General features: G+C 43.7%; 1 protein-coding gene across 2 annotated transcripts in view; it reads left to right on the forward strand.

Annotated features, from left to right (window-relative positions):
* dctd (dCMP deaminase) overlaps positions 1-23,379 on the forward strand; it is a 67,779-nt gene that overhangs the window by 34,723 nt on the left and 9,677 nt on the right. The window contains exons 4-5 of one of the 2 annotated variants that reach the window (XM_059644857.1): positions 7,306-7,422; positions 16,298-16,472. In XM_059644857.1, coding sequence (XP_059500840.1) covers positions 7,306-7,422; positions 16,298-16,380 — 200 coding nt within the window. In that variant the 3' untranslated portion in view covers positions 16,381-16,472. Of the gene's footprint in view, positions 1-7,305; positions 7,423-16,297; positions 16,473-23,235; positions 23,333-23,379 lie in introns of those variants that run through there. The other variant, XM_048527655.2, reaches the window with a different exon arrangement.

The raw sequence follows: 23,379 nt of genomic DNA on the forward strand, positions 1-23,379 counted from the left end.
AGGTAGGAGATGGAGGTGCGGCATGGGGTGGGAGGAAGGGATGGGCGAGAGGAAGAACAAGTTAGGAAGGCAGAGACAGGCTGAACTGGTTTTGGGATGCAGTGGGGGGAGGGGACGAACTGGACTGGTTTTGGGATGCGGTGGGGGAAGGGGAGATTTTGAAGCTGGTGAAGTCCACATTGATACCATTGGGCTGCAGGGTTCTCAAGCGGAATGTGAGTTGCTGTTCCTGCAACCTTCGGGTGGCATCATTGTGGCAGTGCAGGAGGCCCATGATGGACATGTCATCTAGAGAATGGGAGGGGGAGTGGAAATGGTTTGCGACTGGGAGGTGCAGTTGTTTATTGCGAACGGAGCGGAGGTGTTCTGCAAAGCGGTCCCCAAGCCTCCGCTTGGTTTCCCCAATGTAGAGGAAGCCGCACCGGGTACAGTGGATGCAGTATACCACATTGGCAGATGTGCAGGTGATCCTCTGCTTAATATGGAAAGTCATCTTGGGGCCTGGGATAGGTGTGAGGGAGGAGGTGTGGGGGCAAGTGTAGCATTTCCTGCGGTTGCAGGGGAAGGTGCCGGGTGTGGTGGGGTTGGAGGGCAGTGTGGAGCGAACAATGGAGTCACGGAGAGAGTGGTGTCTCTGGAAAGCAGACAAGGGTGGGGATGGAAAAATATCTTGGGTGGTGGGGTCGGATTGTAGATGGTCGAAGTGTCGGAGGATGATGCGTTGTATCCGGAGGTTGGTGGGGTGGTGTGAGAATGAAGGGGATCCTCTTGGGGCGGTTGTGGCGGGGACGGGGTGTGAGGGATGTGTTGCGGGAAATGCGGGAGACGCCGTCAAGGGCGTTCTCGACCACCGTGGGGGGCAACTTGTGGTCCTTGAAGAACTTGGACATCTGGAATGTGCGGGAGTGGAATGCCTCATTGTGGGGGCGGAGGAATTGGGAATAGGGGATGGAATTTTTGCAGGAGGGTGGGTGGGAGGAGGTGTATTCTAGGTAGCTGTGGGAGTCGGTGGGCTTGAAATGGACATCAGTTACAAGCTGGTTGCCTGAGATGGAGACTGAGAGGTCCAGGAAGGTGAGGGATGTGCTGGAGATGGCCCAGGTGAACTGAACGTTGGGGTGGAAGGTGTTGGTGAAGTGGATGAACTGTTCGAGCTCCTCTGGGGAGCAAGATGCGGCGCCAATACAGTCATCAATGTAACTGAGGAAGAGGTGGTGTTTGGGGCCTGTGTAGGTGCGGAAGAGGGACTGTTCCACGTAACCTACAAAGAGGCAGGCATAGCTGGGGCCCATGCGGGTGCCCATGGCCACCCCCTTTGTCTGTAAGAAGTGGGAGGAATCGAAAGAGAAGTTGTTGAGTGTGAGGGCGGATGAGGGTGTCGTTGGAGGCGGACTGGTCGGGCCTGCGGAACAAGAAGAAGTGGAGGGCCTTGAGGCCATCTGCATGAGGAATACAGGTGTATAGGGACTGGACGTCCATGGTGAAAATGAGGTGTTGGGGGCCAGGGAATTTGAAGTCTTGGAGGAGGTGGAGGGCGTGGGTGATGTCACGGATGTAGGTGGGGAGTTCCTGGACCAAAGGGGAGAAAATGGAGTCCAGATAGGTGGAGATGAGTTCGATGGGGCAGGAACAGGCTGAGACAATGGGTCGACCAGGGCAGGCAGATTTGTGGATTTTGGGAAGGAGATAGAAACGGGCCATGCGGGGTTGGGGAACAATGAGGTTGGAGGCTGTGGGTGGGAGGTCCCCTGAGGTGATGAGGTCATGAATGGTGTTGGAGATGATGGTTTGGTGCTCGGGTGTGGGGTCATGATTGAGGGGGCGGTAGGAGGTGGTGTCGGAGAGTTGGCGTTTGGCCTCAGCGATGTAGAAGTCAGTGCGCCATACTACCACTGCACCACCCTTGTCTGCGGGTTTGATGGTCAGGTTGGGGTTGGAGTGGAGGGCTGCCCGTTCTGTGGGGGAGAGGTTGGAGTGGGTGAGAGGGGTGGAGAGGTTGAGGCGGTTAATGCCTCGACGGCAGTTTGAGATGAAGAGGTCAAGGGAAGGTAGGAGGCCTGGGGGTAGTGTCCAGGAGGAGGACTTGTGTTGGAAGTGGGAGAAGGGGTCAGTGGAGGGAGGGTTAGGTTCCCGGTTGAAGAAGTAGGCATGGAGGCAAAGGTGGCAGAAAAACTGTTCTGTGTCCAACCATGACTGGTATTCGTTGATGTGTGGTTGTAGGGGGACAAAGGTGAGCCCCTTACTAAGGACTGACCGTTCGTCCTCAGTCAGTGGGAGGTCTGGGGGGATGGTCAAGATGCGGCAGGCTTCAGTGTGGCTCTCTTCTCTGGGGTTGCTGGCTGTGGAGGTTGTGGGCGGAGCGATGAGGGCGTCGGCCGTGGGCGGGGTTCCGTTGGCCGTGGGCGGGGTTCTGTCGCCAGTTAGAGGAGCGGGGTGGGCGGCAGCAGCTGCAGTGAGGTGTTTTAACTGGAAGTGGAGGCGGTGACTGCAGCAGCAGTCCCGGAAGTGGTGTGGCCGGCGGAGGCGGATGTGACGTCTTCGGTGGGGTCTCCAGCCGTATCCTCGTGGTCAGTGGCGGCGGGTGCATGGTGGGGGAGGGGCAGGGACAGGCTCGGGATTTGGGAGGTGCAGTAATCCTCTTGTGGGTGGCAGGGGCCAGTGAGTTTGTTGTACTTACGATTTTTGGTGTCCAGTAAAGCAGAGTAGAACTGGGTGCTCAGTCTGTGGATCCTGCGGAGGATAAAAAACAGCAGAGGTCCTTTGCAGGTCTGGGAGAGGGAGACTCTGAGCTGGGGACTTTCCATATTAAGCAGAGGTTCACCTGCACACCTGCCAATGTGGTATACTGTATCCGTTGTACCCGGTGTGGCTCCCTCTACATTGGGGAAACCAAGCGGAGGCTTGGGGACCGCTTTGCAGAACACCTCCTCTCGGTTCGCAATAAACAACTGCACCTCCCAGTCGCAAACCATTTCCACTCCCCCTCCCATTCTTTCGATGACATGTCCATCATGGGCCTCCTGCAGTGCCACAATGATGAAATCATAGCTAACCTTTTTAGGTTGGGTGACCCTTCCTCAGAACTCTGAATTCTCTCCACAGATGTTGCCAGACATGCTCAGCTTTTCCAGCATTTTGTTTTTGTTTCTGATTTGCAGCATCCTGGGGGTCAAAGGAATCAAAGTATATGGGGAGAAAACGGAAACAGTTGGTTTTTTTTAAGATTGAGAGAGAGACCCCCGGAAAGATGCTGCTCAGCCTAAGAGCAGAGAAGCCTTCAGAAGTTGACTGTTGTACTTGTAGATTACCTGAATAACGATAAAGAACTGGAGAAAGATAAGAAACCTTCTGCGAAGTCTCCCTGTACAAACAACCTCCCAGTGCTCGATTACAGAGGCCTTAGCAGCTGCTGAAATCTGATTAAGTTTTCTACCCATTCACCTTAGAATAAGAAATCTTCAAGCAAGGCAACTGTGCCACGATGATAGACTAATCTTTCTTTCACCTTTATAAGTATCTTTTATTTGTATCTAATTCTAATCTTTGTATCTATATTCTTAGCTAATAACCTTTCATCACTTTTCCATAACTTATCACAGCAGATGTGCAACACAGTAAGCTTTTAATTTGTTGAAGAATAGTGTTTTGTTGCTGGCTGTTTTTAAATGAGAGCATTCAAAAAACTACAAGGGGGCAACACAAATTCACAATTCACCAATCACTGCAGTCCACAGACGTACCTCGTGGTTGTTACATTTTGTATTGTAAATCTAATCTACAAATGAATTTAAAAAGAAGTGACTTCATTTTTCATTGTCGCTTTATTAATAAGGCGGTAAAATATCTAAACCAGTTGCAGTGTGGAAGCTTGTAATACCTTACTTAGTAATTGTAACATTGTCTCGAGGTTTCCATGCCAGCAACTTTAGAAATGGGGAAACCCTGGTTACTGACATGAAATGCCAGGTAAGGTACTTCCTTCTCCCCAGTTGCATTTTAAACAAGAAATTTGCAGAAAAAGCAATTGGAAACTGTCCAAAAGTGCTCTTAATTTCACAACCTCACTTAGCACTTCACTGGAATAAAATGTCTTTAACTGCAGTTTTTCCATGTTTTTAATTTCCCCCTGCCTCTTCCAGCTGTTTGCCTGGTGCATATTGTGTTCTTGATTATTTTCAAACTGGCAGTCCGTGCAGCCTCACGCAGATCTTTTAGAATCTCTGGTGGAATAAAGCTGCATAGATAGATGGAACTACCATCGCTGCTGGAATCCTCTTGGGATTTTCTCCCCGTGAAGAGATAAAGCTGCATTAATGTTAATGGCTTGGTATAAATGTTGCAAGACATTGAAAAATGATATCTACTTTATCTAGGCTGCCTTAAAATGTCATTAGTAGTTGCTTTTACCAAAAGAGTTGATGTTTCTCTTATTCTGAGGTGGGTGTGTATATTTCTTTTGTGGCCTTCTTTACAGCCACAGTCTTCAGGAGGTTTAGGTGGTTGTAGCATTCAACCGCTGACATCGACTTCCTGAATCTATCGCAGCTGCCACTCAAACATCCCCTGCAGGGTGAGTGTTGCTGGGTAAATGTTTGAGAAGATGGGAAACAAAGATGAAACATTGCGTGTAACAGATAACACGTCAAAAACAAAATATCTTTTTCAAGTTATTCAGTGTGTGTGGGGGGCTGTGTGTGCGGGTGCTAGCTGGACCAGCATTTATTGCCCATTCCCAATTGCTTTGGCGAGGATGATGGTGTGTCACCTTCTTGAACTGCTGCAGTCTGTTTGATGTAGATAGACTTGCAATGTTGTTAGGGAGGGAGTTCCAGAATTTTGGCCCAGTGACACTGCAGGAATGGTGATTTATTTCCAGGTCAGGGTGATGAATGTCTTGGAGGGGAGCCTGGAGATGGTAGTGTTCCCAAGTATCAGATGCCCTCATTCTAGATGATAGTGATTTTGGGTTTGGAAGGTACTATTCAAAGACCCTTGGTGAATTTCTGGAGTGTATTTTGTAGATGGTAAGCACCGCTACTCTTAAGTGCCTGTGACTGAGGGAGTGAACATTTGTGGCTATAGTGCCATCAAGTTGGCTGCTATGCCCCGAATACGTCAAGCTTCATGTGTTGTTGGAGCTGCAGTCATCTGGGGAAGAAGGGGACATATTCTATCCCACTCCTGACTTGTGTCTTCTAAATGCTGGTCAGGCTTTGAGAGTCAGTTGGTCATTCATTAATTGTAGAATTCCTAGCCTTTGACTTGTTTCGTAGCCAGAGTGTTTATGTGATTTGTCCATTTCAGTTATAGTTGAATGTTAGCCCCCCAGAATGTTAGTGGTGGGGGAAATTTAAGTAATGGTAATGCCAGTGGTAACATCTTGTTGGAAATGGTCACTTGCGTGGAGTGAATATTGCTTGCCAGTGTTCAGCCCAAGCCAGTCTGTGGTCTGAGTCTTGCTACATATGGAAACAGACTGCTTCAGTATATGAGAAATCATATTTGGTGTCAAACATTGTGCAATCATCAGTAAACATCTCTACTTCTGACGCTACGATGGTAGGGAGGTCTTTGAAGCAGTTGAAGATGGTTGGTCTTTGCACACTACACTGAAGAACTCTTGCCATGATATCTGGGACCTCAGATGATGATCTCCAGCAACAAACTTTATGTTAAGTATGATTCTAACCAGCAAAGAGTTTTTCCCAATTTCTGTTGACTCCAGTTTTTCTGGTTCTCTGTGGTGCCACACTTGGTCAAATGTAGCCTTGAGGTCAAGGGCTGTAGTGATGTCAGGACTGAGTGTTCTGGAGCATAAGTCTTCAGTACTATTGTCAGAATGTTGTCAGGGCCCATCATGTTCAATATCCAGTGCAGTCAGCAGTTCCTTGATATAGTAGAATGAATCAAATTGACTGAAGATTGGCATTTGTGATGCTGGGTCCTCTGAAGGAGGCTGAAATGGATTTCCAGATGGCAATGCTAATTTAGTAGGTCACTCAGACGCTTGAGTCTGCTTCTCCATTATAACTCATGGCTGGTCAGCTACCTCCATGCCACTTTCCTACAATCTCCCTGTATGTTTTGATGTCAGTAGTATTTGGAAATCTTAGCAGTCTCTGTTTTGAACATGATCAATGAACTTCCGCAACCTCCTGGGATAGAGAATTCCACAGATTCATTACCCTTTTGAGTGAAGAAATCTGTCCTTACCTCAGTCCTGGATGCCTTTACCCTGTATTCTGAAACATTGTCCTGTGGTTTTAGACACCCCAACCACATGACTGAACATTCAATGTCAGTTGTAGGAAGTAGATGGTGCTTTGAGCTGATTGATAAAAGTGAGTGAGTGAATGTTCCTTTTTTCCCAGCCAGCTCTGATTTAAGTGGTTTGCACTTTCGCCTTTGAGTTGTGGGTTCAAGCCTTGCTTCCGAGGCTGACACTCGCTCCACTGCTGCCTTGAGGCAGTGCACCAGGTGTGCATGGGGGGCTTTTCAGTCAAAGAGTGAACCAGAGCATGAATACATTGCTTAGTACTACGCACTGCAGTAGATCAGGATTCTTTGTGTAAACTGTGGCAGCCTCCTCCTGAGGACTGACCATCTGCAGACGAGAGGGTGCTTGACCTGATCTGCTCTTGTCTGCCACCTCGTATCGTATGCAATGGTGATGGCACTTTTAGACTTTGCTCATCTGCCCACATCTTGCAATATCTAAGGCTAACTTCTAGAGACCAGAGGAAAAGAACTCATGGTCTCCAATTGCTTATGCTGGAGATGTTTATTGTTAGTTTTCTATGGAGTAATATGGTTTGAACTCCATAAAGAAGGAATAATAGTGTTCCTAAGACGCTGCTTGGCCTGCTGTGTTCATCCAGCTCCACAGTTTGTTACCTTTTAATAGCCTGCTGAAAGTCTGTTTAAGATGTGGATGAGATGTTAAAGCATTAACATATTAATCTTAAAATCAATAATCTTAATATTTTCAGATAATCTTGTGGTGTCTGCATCAGAATTGCTTCCAAGTGTAAATGACGGAACAAATATTTTGCTTGCCAAAAAGCAGAACAGAAAATGGAAATTTTGTTTTTGCTTTAAGTTGCCTTTTTCTTGCAGTTTAAAGGGTCCTTTGAGCCCCTTGATCTCTATAAGGAACTGGTTATATAATCCTGACACTGACAGAAATCCCTCCTCTTCAGAGGAGGTATGGAAGCACAAGACCAGATGAGGATTAATTGACGTACTGGCTGCTTTGCTTATGCATCTTATTTTTAATTCTCTCATGACTTTTTTTATTCTCTCTAGTTTGTCATGCAGAATTAAATGCGATTCTGAACAAGAACTCTGCTGACGTTAAGGGATGTACGATGTATGTGGCCTTGTTCCCCTGTAATGAATGTGCTAAACTCATCATCCAGTCAGGTAAGGATTTGCAATTGCTCCACTTCCAATTTGCTGCATTTGTGTACCAGCATGTAGTTCAATATCTCATTACAGGTTAAGTTTTTTATTTAACTGGCACTCTTTGGTCCAAATTAATCATACAATCAGTAGCATAAAAATTATCCCTTACTGTTGCTGAGCAATGTCAGGTTCCCAGTGACTAATTGCTGCATATGCGATTCGTAACATGGTTTTAATTTAATCAGTGACTTTCTAAAGCATGGCCTGCCAGAAAGGACTAAAGCTGTATGCATAATTAATGTCCGGTTCTTGCATTTTAAAGATCTTGAACTTGCGTTCATAAGATTTAGTGGAGAAATTAGGTGGAACTAGATTCCATTAGCACATAACCAGTTTCTTTTTTTATTGTTCTTTCATGGGATGTGGGTACTTCTAGTTAGGCTGGCATGTTTTTGCCCATCCCTAAATGCCCAGAGGCAGCCACATGCAGGCTGGACCAGATTTCCTTCCCCACAATTAATGAAGCATTTCTTTTGTCACTGGTTACATGGTCATTGTTAGGCCAGCTCTCATTTCTGAATTTCCTTTTGTCAGTTGAATTCGAGTCTCTCTTCCTTTCATGGTGTGGTTCAGATCCATGTCCCCAGAACATTGGCTTCGGTTCTGGATTGCTACATCAAGGATGTTGATAAAGCCAGGTGAGGCAGGCAGGTTGTGGTCACTCACCATTATCCCACTCATTGTCATCATGCTATTCCTGAAAGTGCTGATTGGTGCTGGCCTAGACCTTCCTTCTGTCCAATTCCCAATTATTGGAACGTACTTTTAGATATATCTAAAAAAGTATATTTTTAGGGGATCAAAACTGACAAAGTGGCCATTCTTAATACATGAGCATTAGCTAGTGATTACCACAGGCTATTAAACTGCAAACAGTGAAACAGCTCATTTTTCGCACTTTGCAGCATGTGGTCACCAGGTGGAGGGGAGCAGGAGTTCTGGGTTACCTCATTTCTTTTAATCTTCCCTTGTTCAAGGGTGTTATGGTTCATTGTGTTGAACTTTGTGTCAGCCTAGCTGAGATCATTTGAGATGTTTGTAGTTCTGGAATCAATGTAGCAGCCTCCCTGGTTTGAAATGGCCTGGTATTTTGCCAGGAGGTGCAGTTTGCCCACTGATTTAAATGCAACCAGTGTGTCTGACCTAACTCGGATTTCACCAAAGGAATACAATGGTAAATTCTGGCCTCCTACTTTCCCATTGAGGAGGCAGATTCAAAGGTTAAATAATGCACTCTTGACGCCATCCCCTGCTTTCTTCAAACATGCCTATCCATTGGGAGACTGCAGCACCAGTAAATCTGATTTTGTGCTGCAGTTCAGAAGCTAATTTATTGAGAAACGCCTTCCCCTGTAATGGTGTTAAAGGTTGAAGAATTCTTGACATTTACAGACAGTCACGAGTTGATGTTGGATAAGGATTTGCCGAGCTAATGATTTGAGGCTATTAATCTACTACCACATTCTCATTGTTCAGCTCTTTGCCCAAGTGTCAGAGCAATTTACATCGAACAAGCAGGCTTCCATAAAATTGAATGGATAATATCTTTGCTTAAATGTTGCAGGCTCTTGCGATGACTCACCTGATTAAGTTACTAAATAGATGAACCATAAAACAAGGAATGACATTGAATCCCTGTCACCTAATGTCTGAATTAGTTGATCTCAGCAGGATTTGTGACTGAGATACTTTAATTGGCATCTGCCCCTGAATTAGGAGACCATTGATCAGTGTTCTCTTTCTTAGTGAACTACACAGTTAATCTGTCTGATAGTGTACATGTGAAGATAGGGCAAAGGTTGCACCAAGGCAGTATGCTTTCACTTCTTAAGAAATTGGTGAGGGCCCTTATGGACATGCCAAATTTTCTGTGCTGTCTGAGGAAGAAGGGGCATTGTTGTGCCTTCATGACCGTCACATCTCTGTGGGAAGTCCAGGACAGGTCATCAGATATCGTCACGCCAAGAAGCTTGACAGTCTCCACCCTCTCACCACAAATTCCTTGGTATAGATGGGGGCATGTTCTTCTTTCTTTCTAAAGTCAAAATTCTGAATGATTGTAGATAGTTCATTGATGAATTGATTTTTGGCTGAAATAGCTGAATTCTGGGTTTCTCAGGGAGATTTGTTTTATTCATTCACGGGATGTGGGCATTGCTGGCGAGGCAGCATTTATTGCCCATTCCTAAACTGAGGGCAGTTAAATGTTAACCACATTGCCATGGGTCTGGAGACATATGTATGGGCAGGCCAGGTAAGGATGGTATTTCCTTCCCAAAAGGAAATTAGTGAACCAGATGGGTTTTTACGACAATCGACTATGGATTCACGGTCATCATTAGATGATTAATTCCAGCTATTTATTGAATTCAAATTCCACCATCTGCCATGGCGGGAATTGAACTGGGTCCCCAAATTGTTATCTGGATCTCTGGATTAACACTCCAGTGACAATTCAATTAGTCATCACCTCCCCTGAAAAATAAGAGATATGGGGAGAGGCAGGTGAAGTGAAACTAAAGCGAATATGATCAGAACAGGGCATGCCTCAGTTCATTGAAAAAAAACACCTCTGCCACTTCAGTGTTGCACTGAAGTATTGTCCTAGACTTTGTGCTCTAGGGTAACGACTCTAGGGCTTAGGAATGAATTCAAAAGTGTGCAGCTGAGACAAGCTTCTCTGACAGTTTCATTCCACAGTACATTTAACAGTCTGAGCTTCGTAACAGAAAGGTTCCAGGTTCAACCCGTAAAGAGTGTTATGTTAACTGAAGTCAGCTAGGTCAATTACAAGGGGACTTTAAATAGCCCAGTGCCCCTGAGCAAGGTGAGGAGAATGTGTTGGGTGGGAAGCAGCCATGGTTCCCAACCCTGAGTAACCATCATTTGCTGGAAAGTGCTTGAGGTGACGTTATTAAAGGAGAAACAAATGCTCACATTTATACAGCCCTTATTACAACATCTGGATCACCATGACCCATTACAGCCAATGAATGTACTTTTGAAGTGAAGTGTAGTCATTGTTCTATTGCAGGAAATGCAACAGCAAGTTCCCACAAACAGCATGTGGTAATATTCAGTAATCTTCTTTTGTGATGTTGTTTAAGTGGTACTGATCAGAACATCTGGGATAACATCTTTGCACTTCTTCAAAATAATGAGATGGATTCTTTGCATGCACCTGAGAGTGTTGATAGATTTTACATTTCATCTGAAAGACAGCCCTGTCACAGTCCAGCATTACTCCTTTAGTATCGTGAAGTATCAGCTTAGATTTAGGCTCAAGTGTTCTGGAGTGGGACTTGACCCAACAACCATCTAATCAGAGGTGAGAGTGCTGCAAATGAGCCAGAGATAACACAGATGGCTATCTATCCATGTGGTCAGTCATCCAGGTTCCCCAAAGGAGTGGCACCCAGCTGTGTCAGCTGTGGATTTGAGGGACCACCGTAGTTTTCTACTCACTATTATTGGTACACGTTTTAAATTAAACCCTCTCTCAGGAGGCCACATAGTTAATAATGGGAAGTGTCTAGTCATGTTGCTCTAATCATTGTAAGTATTGGACATATTTGACAGGCAGTTGGTTTTCTGCTCGCAATCAACATTGAACTATAGCTTCAGGGAAAGGAACAGAACAAGAAGGTGATAGAATGTGTACTAACCAGAATCCTCCTTATCTGATGTATATAAGGCATCCTGTTTGTGGCAATACAATGTTGTACATGAAAGATCCAGTTAAGAAGGGCCATGTTTTTTCAAACAAAAAGTAATAATTTATTTTTGATCCTATAACTGTTCTGCTAGAAAGAAAATATTTAGCTGACAAATAGTTATGCCTTACACAGATAATGTGCAGTACTGTTCTTGGCGTCTCTCCTCAAGAGAGGCTGTGCTGATCACAGGCACAGCGGCAGAGCAGTGAAAATGCTGCTCACTTCACACTCTGCTGAATGCGTAGGGTCACAACAAGCATCTCCACTCCTGTGTTATTTATTGATTCCCACTCTATCTTCCATCTGTCAGCAATGTAGTTGCAATCATATCCGATGGCTCACTTGTGACCTTTCACTGCCCAAAGACAGTTTTCCATCCTCTGTTCCTTTTTTGAAAAAAAAGCGTGCAGAGAAAAATTGCATTACAGAACTCAACCCAAAAGAATATGAGGTATTGAATAAAGAAGCTGCTCAGCTTGAAAGCAGCCTTAGTGAGCAGCAAAGTTGCCAATAGCTTATAACAGAGCATAGGACTTTTCTGGTACAATTGTAGTGTCTCTGCCTCTGAACCAGGAAACCCAGGTTCAAGTCCCACCTGCCCTAAAGGTATGTAATAACATCAATAAGTAGTTTGATTACAAAACATAGAACAGGCCATGCCTGTTATAACCATTTGTTTGTTTCCCAGTTGAAACTTAACCAGCTTGAACAAAGAAAAGGAACACCCCTCTGAGTTTGACTGACACTTGGGTGTAGTAACAATGATGCAGTCACATTCCCAGCTGATTAATCAACTTTTGCAACTAGCAAATTAGAAACTTGCACCAACAAGGCGGTACCAAAAAAGCCCAGTATTCAAAGTATAACAACTTCTGTCCAGCTAACAAACAATCAAGTTGTCAGAGGTTATCGCAGCACACAGACTGTCTATTGAGAAATTATTATAGTGACAGCTAAATCTTTAACTTATCATTTATCTTAAGAATGAAGTGTAAAACAAACTAAGTAGTTTATTTTATCTAAATGGGAGAAATTAGCATTAAAGAAAACCCCATCTGGATTAAATATGTATCTGATTATTTATGCAAGTGAATACTAATACATTTTAAATCATATTAATCTGTAAGTTGGACATAACTATTTGAAACTACTCAAGGGTGGCCTCCCAAGTTCTGCTTTACATGAATGAGGTTATTTCAAAATTCTGCTGCTTATGTCCCAACTTGCAACTAAGATACTTATGCTTCCCTAACTCATGCCTCTTAAGCTTTCCTGATTTCAATGTCTCCACTAAAACTTTCAGCTGCTGAGGCCCTAAACTCTAAATTTCATAGAACATAGAAAAGTACAGCACAGTACAGGTCCTTCGGCCCACGATGTTGTGCTGTAGAATAATCCTAATAATTTCTTTCACAATCTCTCTGCTTTCCTTTAACACCCTTCTTAAACTCTAATTTTGATCAAACGTTTTGTCATCATCGTGACTATCTTCTGATATGGTCTGATTAAACTTGAGACAGAACCTGTATTTGTAACTGTTCACTGCACTTTATATAGGGCTGGTGTGTATTATGAAACCGGTACAGTATAGAGATTGAATAATGTACAAAACAAATTCACAAGCATGGAGAGAAATTACTTTTTCGAAAAAGCAGAATGGTCTGGAACTCTTCACTTGAATTGAAAATGGACCAACCTGATTTAGGTCTTTTAAGTTTATGAAAAAGTTTGGTTAGGGTGGAGACAGAGAAAATATTACCATCTGTGTGAAGTCCAAAAATAGAGCCTGTAAATGTAAGGCAGTCCTCAAAGAAGAATTCAATTGAAATGTCTTTATCTGAAGTACTAAGTATGCAGGACATGTTAACGTCTAGTTGAGTGAAACAGCACAGATGTATTCAAGCAGAATCTAGTTAACTATGAGGGTTGAAGGAATAGAAGGATGGGCTGAGTGGGCTGGATAAACATGAATGGAAGAAGTTTCCATTTCTGCTTCATAAACAGTAGCATAGACCTGCTGAGTGAATGGTCTATTACCATGTTGTAGACTCCACAAGTCTATGTAACTGCAGCAGCCAAAGGAGTACCTGAGGTGAAGGAATGTCTTCCAATATCAGTCCTAAAAACCTGGGTAAAGTGGACATTGGGAAGATGTTTTCATTGGCAGGAGAGACTAGGACCCAAGGGCACAGCCTTACAGTAAAGGGAAGACCCTTTATAACAGGGATAAGGGGAAACATCTTCAGCCAGAGAGTGTTGAATCTGTGGAATTCACTGCCACGGAAGGTTATGGAGACCAGTTCATGGAGTTTACGTAAGACAGAGACAGACAGATTCTTGATTGTCAAGGGATTGAAGGCTCCAGGGAGGAAGCGGGAGAATGGGGTTGAAAAACTTAGGATGATTGAATGGTGGAGCAGACTCAATGGGCCAAATGGCCAAATTTCTGCTCCTGTCTTATGGTTCTCATTATTCAGTAACCGTGCCTTCAAGTCTTGCAGTTACAATTCAATTTGACGTTGTACTCTGGATTAACTGGTTTTATTCCACTTAGTATCCTATAGCAAAGCATTAATGTGTATTTGTGTCCTATGGTGGACTGTCACTTTAAAAGTCTGAGTACATGATGTAACATTAGCCATTCTGGGCGGGAAACAGCTTACTCTAATCTTGCTGCCTATATAATGTACAGCTCTTCGATACAACTCTTGATTGGTCTCCTGGTCCTTCTTGGAAGGCAACAAATACAATTCTTCTACGTTTTTCTGCCATAAAACTGAGAGCTAGGAGCAGAATAAGGTCATTCAGTCGTCAGGTCTGCTTTGCCTTTCAATGATAATTCTCAGCTTCACTTTCCTGCCTTATCCCCATAACCATGAGTTCCCTTATTGATTAAAAAAAATCTGTCCATCTCAGCCTTGAATATACTTAACATCCCAACCTTTACAGCCCTCTGAGGTAAAGAACTTCACCACACTATGCGATTCCTCATCTCTGTTGCAACTGTGCCTCAATGCCTTGTTGTCGTGATTTAATTTGACATAGTTTTCTGGATTCATGTTTTGTTCCATCTAGTATCTTGTATCAAAGTATTACAATCCCCTACTGCAAAGATCAAAAAACCCATAACATTTTCTCTTCTCCCTTGACTACCAGGATGTGACACAAAAAGGGGAAATCTTGCTCAGAACATTATCACTTGCGCACAAGCCTGCACTGTAAATAGCAGTGGACTATTCATCTGTAGATAGCACAGGAAATTTGGCATGTCCATAAGGGCCCTCACCAATTTCTAAAGAATTGAAAGCATACTGTCTTGGTGCGTAACGGCCTGGTGTGGCAACTGCTCCCGCCAGGACCATAAGAAACTACAGAAGGTTGTTTGCACAGCCCAGACCATCACGGAAGCCAACCTTCCTTTTGTGGACTCCATTTACGTGCCTCGCTGCAGCAGAAAGGCAACCAAAGCCATTAAACACCCATCACACCTGAATGACCTACCATCTCTCCCATCACGCAAAAGATACAGAAGCCTGAACACACTGACGAGCAGGTTCAAGAACAGCTTCTTCCCAGCCGTTATTAGACTGGTGAATGGACTTTACGGTCTCAAATACTGCTGACCTTGCTAACGTTGTTCTCACCTAGTGCACGCCATGTGCAGTGTAAACTAAGTCTTTTTGATCTGTACATTCTTGCTTACTATGATCTGCTTGTACTGCTCCTAAACAAAGTTTTTCCCTGTACTTTGGTACACATGACAGTAAATCAAGCAATCAATCAACCCTTCGTGGAAAGCAATTTCTCCTCCTTCAGTTCTAAATGATCAGCACTTTATCTGGAGGCCCATGCCCATGTTCTGAACTCCCTATCCACAGTAACAACCTCTGAAGAGGGCCCCTTCTGAATCTTCTCTTCCAATGAGATTACTGCTCACTCTCTTGAACCTCAGAATATAGGCCCAGTTTAGTTAGTATAAAGAATATGAGGTCATCTGCCTGAAACATGAGATTCTGTGGGGGCCTGATGATATACTGGGTTTGTGTTTTCTAAGTGTGGGAATCTAGAACTAAAGAGTACTTCACAATAATGATTCTCCCATTTAAGACAGAGGGGTGAAGACGAACATAGTCTCTGGTCATTAACCTTTGAAGTATTGTCGCAAAGAAAGCGGTGGAGACTGGATCATTGAAAATATTCAAGGCTGCATTGAACTGATCGTTGATCAACAAGGGAATTGAGAGTTATAGCAGAAAGACAGGAAAGTGGAGTTGAGGCAACAATTCAATAAGCATGATCTTATTGAACAGGGAAGTTGACATTATTGGCCGAATGGCCTGCTCCTTCTGATTTGATAATTTCTTACAATCAATTTTATTCTTTTTAACAAAGGACAGCCCATTCATCCCAGGCAGTCATCAAGTGAACCATTGCCATAATGTCTCCAAAAGAAGTATATCTTTCTTTCAGTATGGAGCTGTTATGTCACACCAGGCAAAGAGTTTTAAAAACAAGGAACTCGTGTTCAGGGCATTGGTGAAGCTGCACCTTAAATAGAATGTTCACAAGAGATTCAAAAGTCTGATTCCTGGGAGGGAAAGGTTAATCTATCAAGAACAACCATAAACAGGTTAGGCCTTTCTTTATTCATTAGACTTTAGAAGAATGAGGGGTAGTCTTGTTGAAGCACACAAGATTGTGATGGGGGGTACATTGCGTGGGAGATGTCGATGATATGTTTCCATTAGTGGGGAGCCTCAAACAAGTGGACATAGACCGGCTTTTTAACTATGTAACTAACAGTGACCATGTAATCATTGTCATTAAAAACTCATCTGGTTCACTGATGTTCTTCAGGGACGGAAATCTAGCTTCTTTCCCTGGTCTGGCCTGCATGTGACCCCAGTCCTGCATCAATTTGGTTGACTTTTACCTGTCTTCTGAGCACTAAGGGACAGGGATATGTGGTAAACAAACAAGAGGCAGGAGGAACACAGCAAGCCAGACAGCATTGGGAGGTGGGGGGGAGCTTGTTGGCCATGTCCCATGAACAAATTAAGAAAAAATCCTACCTCATTTTTATGTTGCTAACAATTCTCCCTCCCTGTCCCAAAAAGGTGAGGTTCTGACAATTCCTGACACAAAGAACAATTACCTGGTGGATGCAGCTCATTGCTCGCTTCTTTGGGCCTCTATTTAAATGTCCCTTTGCTGGCATGTTCCATGAGTATTCCATGGACAAAATCCTCCCCCATCCTTTGTCTCCTGAGATGGCATCTGTAAATGATCGTGGCTGATTTTGGACAACTGGGAATCCACTTCAGAACTTCAGTCCGGGAGCTCAGAGATGACTTTCACGCTCCTGCCAGGTCAGTATGCACAAGGATGCTGCCACCTCATGCACCTATATGGGATGCATGTTCTAGCTTTTAGTTTCATTTCTGAGTGCTTGCTCACTTAGTTCTTTGAGCCTGCCATCCTCTCGGATTGCAGTGCTTTTTGACCAGAGGGCAGGAAGAGTGGTTGTTTTTTTTGTGGTGGCTGAGGTGGTTGAGAGCTATTGAGTGGAGATTTTACATGCGGTAGTGAAGTTGGTTGTCCTCTGTATGCTGTGCAAAAGACCATTGACCTTTCTCCTGTCCTGCTGTGCATTCCTGTCTGACCCTGGAGACAGCACAGCTCTCGGGCTGCTGTCTGTGCTCAGGCTAGCTGTGTTTAGTACCCTAGCCGCCTCTGTGCTTTGCTGTCTTAACAATCCTGTCCACCAGGTCACGACCTGGAGGGTTTCTCTTTTTGAGGTATATTGGTTTCCTGGGAGAACAGTGTGTGAGATGAGTTCCTGGCTTGCAGCGTCCAAAATGCTGTACACCTGGGCTTTCAATATGGCACTAGTGGCTTGTAAGCCAGAAGGGCCTGGCAGCAGGTGGAAGTTCACCTCTACTACTGCATTGTTGCATAATGAATAAAGTGAGCAGCATAAGATAGTGTGAGCAAAGTTGCTGTGAGCCATGATGGACCATGTAACATGAAACACTCAAAATAACAGAGCATAAAAATAGGGAAATCCATTCCTTTGTGGTGCTCAACAGGACACTCCCTAATTTTTTTTTGACCGTTGGGCTTGCCATCCACATATATTTGCACAACAGGCAAACAAGGTGTTTTGGTTTACCAGTTCAATCATACTACCAAAGCAAAAACCTCAAATTTTCCCATGTTGTTCCATCTCCTACCTTGTCTTCTCACCAATATGTTTATATCTCTTTGCATCATTTTTCTGTGCTCCTCACAACTGACATTCGCACCTAGTTTTGAATCATCAGCAAATTTAAATAAATTACTCTCCTCTAAGCTGGTTTAAAAAAAACAATCTGCTGAGGCAGAATTCGTATCCAGGTCCAACAATATTGCCTGGGATCTCTAGATTAATAATCTAATGATAATATCATGACATAATCACCTCTCTGGTTATATTCTCAAAAAAAACTAATAAATTTGTCAAACCGTTTCCCTTCTACAAATTAGGTCGATTTTAATGGACACTTCTTTTTAAAATCAGTGTTAATACTTCCTTAATCATTCCAGCAATTTTCTAATGACTGATGTCAGGCTCATAGGTGTGTAGTTCTGTTTACTTGCAATCTCAGTTGAATAGGGGAGCTACATTTGCTGACTTCCATTCTGCTGCAAAATTTTGGAATCTGGAGAACTTTGGATAAATCCTAAATCAGTGCATACATTGCAGAAGTCACTGACTGTTCCTTTTAGTGTGAAGCATTTGTCTTTGCCTGATTTCATCTATTGCAAGTGGAGCTGGTTTGAGTCTTCAGTTCAATGCAACTTGCCTATTTGATGTAACGTTTCAACAGACACTTCTTATGGAACGGACCAACTCCCTGAAAACATATGAAGAAGATAGCCTCGACCTTGCGTTTCAGTAAAATAGATTTGTCTCAGATGCAAATCCAGCAGCAGGAGGAGAACCCCAGCTTTTAGCTGGAACAGAGAGAGGAATAAGAGCTTTCACGTTCTACTTCAAGATCCCAGCAGCAACTGTTCCTGAGGAACTTGACTCCACCCCTTCAAGTTGCTTTAATGTTTTTTTCCACGAAAGAAAAAACCCAAGGCTTCACAGTCGATTTTCTTTATGGGCTTTGAAGCACACTGCTCTGTACCTCTGTCTGTACCTTCCTTCACAAAAAAAACACCAGGACCAAATGCACCTCTTAAAGTCACAGTATAGTCTTGCAATGAAGCAGGAGGTTTGCAAGCAGCTCATCAGTCTGCAGAATTGTACTTTTACTCTTTATGTTGAAGGCTGCATTCCAGATAAGACATTTAGAGATAGGAGGAACTGCCGATGCTGGAGTTTGAGATAACAAGGTGTAGAGCTAGATGAACACAGCAGGCCCAGCAGCATCAGAGGAGCAGGAAAGCTGACATTTTGGGTCTGGACCCTTCCTCAGAAAATTTAAATCTTCATTCAGTGTGTGGAAAACACAGTACAAATGTGGGAGCTCTTCTTGTTCATTCTTTACATGTAAAACAATGACCAGAGTAATGGCTTTCAACACAAAATGAGCAAATTCTTCTTTTGTACAGTAGTTATTTGCATACTGTGGAAATTGTGATTTGAAGCCTGAGCTTTCTTTACTGGTAATTAATTAAATAAATCTTCTATTGGGCGGCACGGTGCCTCACTGGTTAGCACTGCAGCCTCACAGCTCCAGGGACCCGGGTTCAATTCCAGCCTCGGGCGACTGTCTGTGTGGAGTTTGCACATTCTCCCCATGTCTGCGTGGGTTTTCTTCGAGTGCTCCGGTTTCCTCCCACAGTCCAAAGCTGTGCAGGCTAGGTGGATCGGCCATGCTAAATTGCCCGTAGTGTTCCGGGGTGTGGTTTATAGGGGGATGGGTCTTGGTGGGATGCATCAAGGGGCGGTGTGGACTTTTTGGGCCAAAGGGCCTGTTTCCATACTCGAGGGAATCTAAACTAATCTGAAAAAAGAATGCTTTTCTCGTAGAGGAAGCATACAAGGGCAGCAGATAACATGGGTGCGCCACCACCTGCAAACTTCCCTCCAAGCCGTTCACCATCCTGACTTGGAAATGCATTGTCATTTCTTCACTGCTTGGTCAGAATCCTGGAATTCCCTCCCTAAGGGCATTGTGGGCTAACCTACAGCAGGTGGACTGCAGCAGTTCAAGTAGGCAGCTCATCATCGCCTTCTCAAGGACCACTAGGGATGGGCAAGAAATGCTGGCCCAGCCAGCACCATGCACATCCCATGAATGAATTAAAAAAAAATCACTGCCCTCTGTGAAACTGAAAGCAGCTGGTTTACGCCATCTGTCAAAAAACAATTTTTACTTTGCAGCCCACATCAAAAAGTTAACGTGAATAGATTTATCGCTGAGATGGTGCTGGATGATTTAAAGGAGTTATTTTGCTTGTCTTATGGACCTCATAAATCATTAACACTGCTGTTCAAGTGAGTGACGAGCTTTGGGCAGTATTGACAAATCAACTTTTTAGAAGCTGCTAGCACTTTGATCCTCTAATAATTTCAAATTGAAACTGTGACTGTCGCTCTGGGTTTGGAGGAAGTGGTGGGGGGCCTGGGGACTGGGTGTGAGAGATTATGCTCAGCAACATGTATTGCAATCTAACTGATTAAAATTTATTTATCAGATTATCCTGAGTATCCTCCTCACCCCACCCTCCCCTAAAACTAGACAAATGTTATTTACTCATAGATATTGCACATCTTTTGGAGCTTCTTGATTAAGTGGCTCTGATGTGCTGCTTTACGTAGCTTCTGATCAGATGCTGATCTCGCAATCTCCCATTGTCAAATTGGAATCATTGGCTACAGATGACAGTACTTCCCTTTAAACCTTTTCTTTGTAGCCTTTTTAAGCCCAAGGATGTGTATTAATATTGCACTTGAATAAGCAAGTGAGATGTCATCTGTTGAAAACATCATGTAATAATGTCTAGACCAGGTCTGTTCTGCTGTTTCAGCCATTACTTCTGAGGGAACTGAGCTGCCGTTCGATTTTAAAATGTGCGCTATTAAATTAGCTTGGTTAAGTAAGGAGCGCATTCTGTTTTTTTCAGTTCAGATGACTGACCCAAGATGGTTGCAGGGTAAGCTGCTCCAATCGGATCTCCTCTGCTCGCCAGTTTCTTTTCCTTTACTTTTTATTCTCCTCTTTGACTGCCTTGCAGTATTTCTGTCTTCACCAACCTCCGCCCCCAAAAGGGAATTGAATCATGACCAGAAACCGGGCAGGAGCTGAGCATACAGGCCACGTCCCACAGCAGCAGCAGCAGCAGCAGCAACAAATCGGACTGGGTCATGGACCCAATCCCGGAACGACAACAGCAGAGTGAACGTGGGCCAGGCCGAGTGCCAGAGCAACAGGCGGGCCGATAGCAGTAGGGGAATCCAAACCCAGAGTGGCATGAGGTGAAGCGAATCCCAGCACAGTGCGACTTACTTTGTTGTTGCTGGGTGCCAGTGGGGAGTGGACTGGAGGCTGGAGTGATGTGGGACAGTTGGAGGACTTGAGTCTGGCACCACATGCTGAACTGCTGCTGTTTGAAATTCTTTACTGAACTGTAAACCCTTTGCACAATGTTATAACTACATCATTTCTACCTTATTCTTAGATACTAAGTAATGCTACTACTTTCCTTTTAATTCTCTTTTGTAGAATAACTTTTACTTTGTAGGATTTATACCAAGGCATTTGTACCTAAGATGGCACTTTTAAAGGGCTACCATTGTAAAAACTTCACTGTACTTTGGGACGACACGGTGGCTCAATGGTTAGCACTGCTGCCTCACAGACCCTCACAGGGTTCAGTTCCACCTTTAGGTGACTGTGTGGAGTTTGCCCGTTCTCCCAGTGTCTGTGTGGGTTTCCTCTGGGTGCTCTGGTTTCTTCCCACAGTCCAAGGATGTGCAGTTTAGGTGGATTGGCCATGCTAAATTGCCTGTAGTGTTCAGAAATGTGTAGATTAGGTGGGTCATAGCGGGGGATAGGTCTGAGTGGGATGCTCTGAGTGTCGGCGTGGATATCTTGGGCCGAATGGCCTGTTTCCACACTGTAGGGATTCTTCGATCTATGTCCTCCTGTACTAGAGTACAAGTGACAATAAAGGATATTCAAATTCATATTCATATTCAAATATAGCAGCACAGATTCCACACTGGCATTTCAGTGCAGAACTGAAGGGCAGATTTTTTTATATCAAAAAGCTTGTACTTGCGGTTGAACTGAAGACCTGCCTTCCAGTTTGTGCGATCTTACATGGATGCTACCAACCCACCGTCAATCTTCAGAGTCCGGGGAGTGTCTTGCTGATAGCTACAACAACAAATTGCATTTATTTGGTACCTTTTAAGACAGTAAAATGTCACAGGATCATTGTCAAACTGAATGTGACATTGAACCACACAAGGAGATATTAGGGCATGTCGGTACAGGAGTTAGGTTTTAGGGAACGTCTTAAAGGAGAAGAGAGTACAAGAGGTGTTTAGGGAGGCATTTTCAAAACTTTAGCCTAAGCACCTAAAAGCGTGTTTGGCATTAGCAGAGGAGTAAAATTTGGGCATCCACAAGATGTTAATTCCTTAGCACATGAAGACCTCTGAAGGCTGTAGGCCTGAAGATTATTTGAGATAGGAGAACAGATTAACTACTTCCTTGCTGGATAAGGCAACATTTGCCCTCAGTGTAGAAGTCAACGCACATGTCAATTAATTGTTAACAATTAATTGTCCATTCAGTGCAAAGAGCTACAATAATTTCAAGTCTTTCTGTTGCTTTGGTAACTAAGGTCATCTGATTTCTATCATAGCAATTTTAAGCTTCTTTTTATTTAAAAAAAACTGAATAAGTTGTAAATAGAGAACTAAAGCATTGACTTGAAAGGGACACAATTCTGACTTGATGATGCATGATTTAAAGGGAGCTGTGAATGCCGTAAACCAGTACAAATCTGAGTGTACAGTGTTTCCTCTAAATGGAAGAAACTGAACGCTGAGTATCTGAAATGTTCAGCTGATCAAAGCATTCTGCTTAAATGTTAACCCATTTTTCTCTTCCAAATGCTGACTGAGTATTTCTAGCAGTTTTATTATCTATTTAATTCATTACAGTAGGCTGTGAATGTGGTGCAGTGTTTACTTGGCCAACTCTGTTAAAACAAACGTCACTTCCTGAAATGGCATTGCCATCCCTGTTTTTCCTGGGCTACTCCATGATTGGTACTGTGGGTCCTGATGAATTTTTAAACAGCTTAAGATCACTGAGATATTCAGACCAGATATTGTGACGTGTGGAGCAAATTACTGCCTATGCTGGAATCTGTACTGAAAAGAAAAAATTCTGAAAATCGCAGCAGGTCAGGCAGCATTCGTGGAAAGAATGAGAGAGCAAGCACCAAGATGAAAAGTCACCGAGACTCAACATTAGCTTGCTGTCTCTCTTTCCAAGGATGCTGCCTAACCTGCTGTGATCTCCAGCATTTTTTGGTTTCATTGTAGCAAGTATGTTGTCATTGTTCAGACATATTTTATACAAAAAAGCACGCAGTATGTTTTGGAACATTTAACCCAGTAGTTTACAGCATCATACATGCAGAAAGGGAGATGGATTAATGCATGCTGTCTGTGCTGGCTGTTTAATAGAAGTATCCAGTTAGTCCTGTTCCAATGTTCTTTCCCCATATCCCTGCAGTATTTTTCACTTAAAATAGCTGTCCAATTCCCTTTTGAAACTTATACTGACTATGCCTCTGTCACCATTTCACATCATAAGTTGCAATTGTGAAATAAATTCTTAACTTTCTTCCTCATTTCTTTTGCAAATTATAATACGTTTATCCATCCACCTCCAATTATTATCCCTCCTGTCAGTGGAAACAGTTTCAATAAAGCCCCTCGTTATATTGAACATCTCGGCTAAACATTCCCTAATCTTCTCTGCCTTAGTTCAGGCTTCTGCTCGTTTGAATGTGTTTTTGCTTTCTCTTTTGTCTGTAGGCATAAAGAAAGTTACTTACATGTCAGATAAGTACCGTGACATGCCAGAAATGAAGGCCTCTAAGCTAATGTTGGAGATGGCTGGTGTGGAATGCAGGTATGTAGAGGAGTTAAATTTGCATAGTGTGCCATATTGTAATCTAA

The sequence above is a fragment of the Stegostoma tigrinum genome, chromosome 3, assembly GCF_030684315.1.
Source record: "Stegostoma tigrinum isolate sSteTig4 chromosome 3, sSteTig4.hap1, whole genome shotgun sequence".
NCBI lineage: Eukaryota > Metazoa > Chordata > Chondrichthyes > Orectolobiformes > Stegostomatidae > Stegostoma > Stegostoma tigrinum.